General features: G+C 50.9%; 1 protein-coding gene across 2 annotated transcripts in view; it reads left to right on the plus strand.

Annotated features, from left to right (window-relative positions):
- RTN4RL1 (reticulon 4 receptor like 1) overlaps positions 1–5,700 on the plus strand; it is a 279,099-nt gene extending 273,399 nt beyond the window's left edge. For both annotated transcript variants that reach the window (XM_086955192.1, XM_086955194.1), the window contains exon 2: positions 2,267–5,700. In XM_086955192.1, the coding sequence (XP_086811318.1) occupies positions 2,267–3,627 (1,361 nt within the window). In that variant the 3' untranslated portion in view covers positions 3,628–5,700. The remainder of the gene's footprint in view (positions 1–2,266) is intronic.
- The last annotated feature ends 300 nt before the right edge of the window (positions 5,701–6,000 follow it).

The raw sequence follows: 6,000 nt of genomic DNA on the forward strand, positions 1-6,000 counted from the left end.
GTGATTTGTTTCACTTTATAAAATGGATATAATTCATGGAGTGGACTGGTGTAGAGTAGCGTGCCATAGAGTAAAGAAGTGTAGAGAAGAGTGGCATAGAGGGGAGTGGAATGGCGTAGATTGATGTGGATTAGACTGGAGTGGCATAGAGTGGCATGGAGTAGTGTAGATTAGAATGACATAGACTGGAGAGGTGTAAAGTGGAGTAGAATAGCATAGTGTTACGTGGAGTGGCAGAGAGTTGCATGGAGTAGCGTAGAGTAGCATGGTGTAGAATGGTAAAGAGTGGTAAAGAGTGGTGTGGAGTAGAATGGAATAGAGGGAAATAGGGTGGCATAGGGTGGTGAACACTGGAGTGGAATAGCGTAGAGTGGCACAAAGTGGTGTAAAGTGGAGTGCAGTAGCATAGTGTGATTTAGAGTAGAGTGGCATTTAGTGAAGTGGAGTAGCATAGACTAGAGTGACATAGAATTGAGTGGCATAGAGTGGAGTGGCGGTTGAGTGGAGTGGTGTGGTGTGGTGTAGAATGGAGTGACATAGTCTGGAGTGTCATGTCATAGAGTGGAGTGGTGTAGAGTGGAGTGGAGTAGAGTAGAGTGGAGTGGCATTGAGTCGAGTGGAGTGACATAGAGTAGCATGGTCTGGAGTAGAGTGGTGTAGAATGACTTGGAAATGCGTGGAGGGGCACAGACTAGAGTGGTAAGGAGTAGAGTAAAGTAGAGGTATAGAGTCGAATGGAGTGGCATAGAGTCGAATGTCATAAAGTGGAGTGACGTAGAATGAAGTGGCATAGAGTGTTGTAGAGTGGTGTAGAGTAAAGTGCCGTGGAGTTGCACTCTGGGGAGTGAAGTGAAGTAGAGTTGTGTAGAGTAGAGCGGAGTGGCATCGAGTGGAGTGACGTTGAACAGAGTGGAGTGTATTGGAGTAGAAAGGAGTGGTGTAGAGTGGAGTAGAGTTGAGTGGAGCAGTGTAGAGTGGAACAGCATAGAGTAGAGGGACGTAGAGTAGAATGGCATAGAGTAGAGTGGGTTAGAGTAGAGTGGCATAGAGTTGAGGGGCGTACAGTGGAATAGCATTGACTGTAGAGTGGAGTGGTGTGGTCTAGAGTGGGGTAGCATAGAGTAGAGGGGCATGGAAGAGTACAGATGTAAGCATAAGTAACTAGAGCGTCGATAGAGATGGCAGATAAGGTGAAAGCAACAGCCGTGTCCCAATGTTAACCCTATCCGTGCTGATGACGGAACCGCTCCGTCATCAGCTGCGGTGGCGCTGTGCTGATGACGGAACGGTTCCGTCATGGCCCTGCCGCCGCGCCTGCGCAGCGCTGATTTCGCGCCTGCGCGGCGCGTTCTATTGAGTGGGCGGGTCCAGGACGGAACCTCTCCATCATGAGCACAGCTCAACCGCGGCTGGTGACGGAGCGGTTTCGTCACCAGCACGGCCCGGCCGCGCGGCCGCCCCGCCCCCTTAGCACTTCGGCGGAATAGCCGCTGCAGTGAAGGGGCTAAAAGTAGGAAAGTACTGTACATGTCCAGGAATGATGCTGAAATGCTTGTAAAAAATACTGCATCTCAAAAAGACAAGGAAGAAAAAAGACGTGGAAGAACACATTAACGTGGTCTAGGCTCCATGGAGGAGCTAATACTAGAAAGGAAGGGATGCCTACTGGAGCTGAGCTATTGAAAGATTGCAAATGAGAGTGACAACAAAAACAACCAATGGTATTCTGTGGGCGAGTTGTAAGCCCACTGAGTAGTAAACAATATGTCTCGCAGCACAGTGTATGCGCTGCGATGGGGAGACCTTAAAATGTCTCCCAGGTCCCTTCTCATGCTAACTGTCCCAGGAATCCTCAAGGCACGCAGCAAAGAGGGTGGGGGTAATTCACAATACATTTTGCACTTTCTACCTCCCCAGGTGTCACTCCCACATCCTTACACTTGCAGGCCTCACTCAGAGGGATGTGGGTGTGAAATTCCCTTCCATGTTCTCTTGGATACTGCTCCAGGACTCTACTGAGGAGACCTGCTTTGAGAGGCAGAGATTAGGTTTCAATTCTTTGGACATTAATATACTGTTTCAGTCTGTAGCTCCCTTGTGGTGATTAACTGCTACTTTTTAACACCAGCATGCAATTGCGACTGTAAGTTGAAGCTCTGAGTTTCTATGACATGTTCAGCTAAACAGGTTTTGTTACACAGTCTTGTCAAAAGGTTTTTAAATGCGTCCTGATGTAACCCGGATTCTTCTGTTTCTCTTCCTGCAGGGAACTACCTGGAGCTCTTCCTGCTGATGCTCGGACTCAAGATCCAGATGACCATCTCCTGCCCAGTGAACTGCATTTGCTACCCATCCCCAATGACTGTCAGCTGCCAGGCCCATAACTTTGCAGCCATCCCGGAGGGCATCCCAGAGAGTAGTGAGAGGGTCTTCCTGCAGAACAACCAGATCACCATGCTCCTCAGAGGTCACTTCAGCCCCTATCTGGTCACCCTCTGGATCTACTCCAACAACATTACCTTCATTGACCCCGCCACCTTTGATGGCTTCTACAGCCTGGAGGAACTGGACTTGGGAGACAACCGCTTCCTCAGGGCTCTGGCAGCAGAGACATTCCAGGGCCTGTCCAGACTCCACGCCCTGTATCTCTACAAGTGTGGGCTGAGCTCCCTGCCCAGTGGAATATTCAGTGGCCTACACAATCTTCAGTATCTGTACCTGCAAGACAACCACATTGAGTTTCTACAAGATGACATCTTCGTTGACCTGATGAATCTCAGCCATCTATTTCTCCATGGGAACAAGTTGTGGAATCTGCACCAGAACACTTTCCGCGGGTTGATCAACCTCGATCGGCTGCTGATCCATCAGAACCAGCTGCAGTGGGTTCACCGGCGGGCCTTCCATGATCTCAAGCGACTGACCACCTTGTTCCTCTTTAACAATAGCCTCTCAGAACTTCCAGGGGAGTGCTTGGCCCACCTTTCAGCCTTGGAGTTCCTCAGGTTGAACGGCAACCCCTGGGACTGCGACTGTAAGGCCAGGTCACTGTGGGACTGGCTGCAGAGGTTTCGGGGGTCCAGCTCCAGTGTCATCTGCGAGACCCCAGAGGACATGCAGGGTAAGGACCTAAAGGCCTTCAAAGCAGAGGACTTCATGGTGTGCTTGGGGACAGAGTCTCAGCACCAGATAAAGACCCACTTCTTCAGTAGCATGGACCGGGTGGCCCATAAAGACCACCACTCCCAGCACACCTCCAAGGAGAAGGGGTATGGCATAGACTTGGAGCACAGTCTGCATAACATTGAGCCAGCTGCCCCGCACCCAGGCCACAAGAAGACAGGCAAGAACTGCACGCATCTCAAGAATCGCAACCGCATTTCCAAACCTGTGTCCTTGGGTTCCAGCAAGAATGCCCACGAACTGCAGGACTATGTGCCCGACTACCAGCAAAAGTTTGGCTTTGGCCTGATGCCCACAGCGTCCCCCAAAAGAAAGGCCAAATGCACTCGTAGGACCCCCATCCGACCCCCAAGTGGAGTGCAACAAGCGGCCGGCAGTGGTGGTGCTACTGTGAGGGCATCTCTGCTGGTGCTGCTTCTGCTATTGACGGGCATCATACGCTGATCCTGGCTGGCAGAGGGGGGAGGGGCGCTCTGGACTGGCGCTGTTCTCAAGAGCCCAGCTGCGTCTCCTTTCTTCTCCTGCCTTTGTGTACTTGGAGGATTTGGCACCAGGTGAATGGAAAGGAGAGGGTATGAGTGGTTTGTTTCTTTTGGTTGTTACCAGAACACAAGTTCTACCTACCACCACCCAGGAGCACGCAACCGGTGTTGGCCCTGTGGCAATGACGCTGCCGTGCCAAGCACCTCCGGCGAAGTCAGTTGTTATGCTACGTCTGTTGTTTTTTTAATTTCAGCTTAAGATAGAACTCTGAGCAAATTAGTAAAAGGGGTGATGCTGGGCTGGCGCTGTGTGACTCCCTGATTTTGCAGGACATGCTGTGTTTTCTGGGGGAATAGGATCGTTCTCCCACCAAATAAACATGAAGACCCCTCAAGTCCAACATGGATGTCTGGGGGAGTGCTGGTCGGACACATGCAGCATATGTACCGGGGAAGGAACTGCCTCCAGAACTGATCAGAAGACCGTGCCCAATCGTGAAGGCCTCTGACATTCTTTGCCATAATATACAAATATATTTATACATACATACATACATACATATATATAAATATATATATAATGAGAGAGAGCGAGAGAGAGAGAGTGAGTGTGCAGGCTGGACTGCACAGGAAAAGGAGTATTCTACAACCAGAGGTATGGTTTGTTGCATAAAGCTACGAGTGTTAATCGTGGGCGGGAGATTGAAGGGGACTGGAGTAGGAAGTTGGGCACATTAATGCTTTTATAAGTTCACATCTCTTGTGAGCACACGTTTTTGTCTCCCCTACGAAGACTCCCCATGCACCCTAACTATACCATATATACCTAAGCCATGTTAATTAACATTGTGCAAATCCTCTCTACAAATGAAGGACTTCTTGGCCTAGACAAGCACAAATGGAAATCGCTACTTGGATGGGTCGATTCTGGGAAAAGCAAGACAGGGGCCCAGCCTCCCCAGAGCACCCTCCACCCTACAAGTCATCCCAGGTATAAATGTCCTTCTGTACCCAGCTCAGTAGGGATCTATGGACTGCAGCCAGGGCACCAGAGGCCGAGCCCAAGACCCAGAGCGTAAAAACTCATGCACAGTCCACCACCAATCTAGCATGAGAGGGGAGGGTGGAAGGGACAAGCCTAGAATTAGTGGCCACGACACACCGGACGGTGGCCCGTAAAATGTCCACTGGGATGATTGTATGGATCGGCCTCATAGAAGGACATGTTGTATGCAAAATCAGTCCTATAACCCTCAAGGACATGGATTCTGACAGGGCACCGGGGCAAGTCATGGGGCCTTGTAGCAGTGTAGATTGGCTAGGGATTAGAGGATTAGAGATGGGGAAATACAGTCCACATCATCTTCGACTCAGGGCCTGCAAGACCCCGTAGGGCTGCAGGGGGGCTGCGTGATGTGTAGAAGGTCACTGGGAGTAGTTTTTTCCGCCTTCTGCACATCATGGTGGGTGTTTTCCCCTATCCTTAATTCAGAATCCTTGAGATGGATTGGTAGAGCAGGCACAGGCATGGCTTCTGGGATACCTATACAGATGAGCGCCTGCACATATTCCCTCTGCCCCTTCTCCGCGCAGAGGAGTCCAGGAGCTCCCACACTGCGCGAGAGAGGGTCACCCAGCAGAGAGCAGTGGGGAACGTGTAGCAGGTCTATTGACCTCACTGTGATGAAGTGGGGGTGTCTAGGGCACCCAGAGGTAGGACCTAACTCTGCCTCAAGGACCATGCGCTCCATAGGTTGAATACATGCTTTTTGGGGGGTTGCTCAAAGATGCATAGGGAAGGGTAGTGTGAAGATAGGAGGGGGTAGATGAAGCCTCCACGACCTCCATACCCCAATATTAAGGTCCTTGAAGGCATCCTGTGTGTGGTCCGAGCCCAGGTGCAGCTGTGGCAGCGTCACGGCCTCTGAAGGTGGCCAGGGACACCCCTACAGCGAGTGTTTCCCTCCTGCCTTCCATTGGTGCCCTGGCTGGTACTGTTGGGCACAGCGTGTGGAGGAGGGAGCAGGCGGTAACAGCGCTCTTCTTTCTTGTGTTGAGGGTGCGGGGGGGGGGGAGGGGAGGGAGGGAGTAGAGCTCTTGGTGGCCTGGGCTTTGCATACAGGTTATGGCACCACTATGCCCTTTCAAACGAGATATTGTATAAAGAAAGACACCTTCTACTTAAATCGTAAATAAAGAATTTTTGAATAAACACAACTTGTCTTTTTTTTATCATCCTAAATGTTTTATTTCCTTATCGTTGCCGCGCAGGACCGGCGATCCCCACCTTCCCCCTATTTTGAGGGCCCTTGTGCACATCCCCTCTGGTGCCACA

Source organism: Lissotriton vulgaris, chromosome 2_1 (genome assembly GCF_964263255.1).
Source record: "Lissotriton vulgaris chromosome 2_1, aLisVul1.2, whole genome shotgun sequence".
In the NCBI taxonomy this organism is placed as follows: domain Eukaryota; kingdom Metazoa; phylum Chordata; class Amphibia; order Caudata; family Salamandridae; genus Lissotriton; species Lissotriton vulgaris.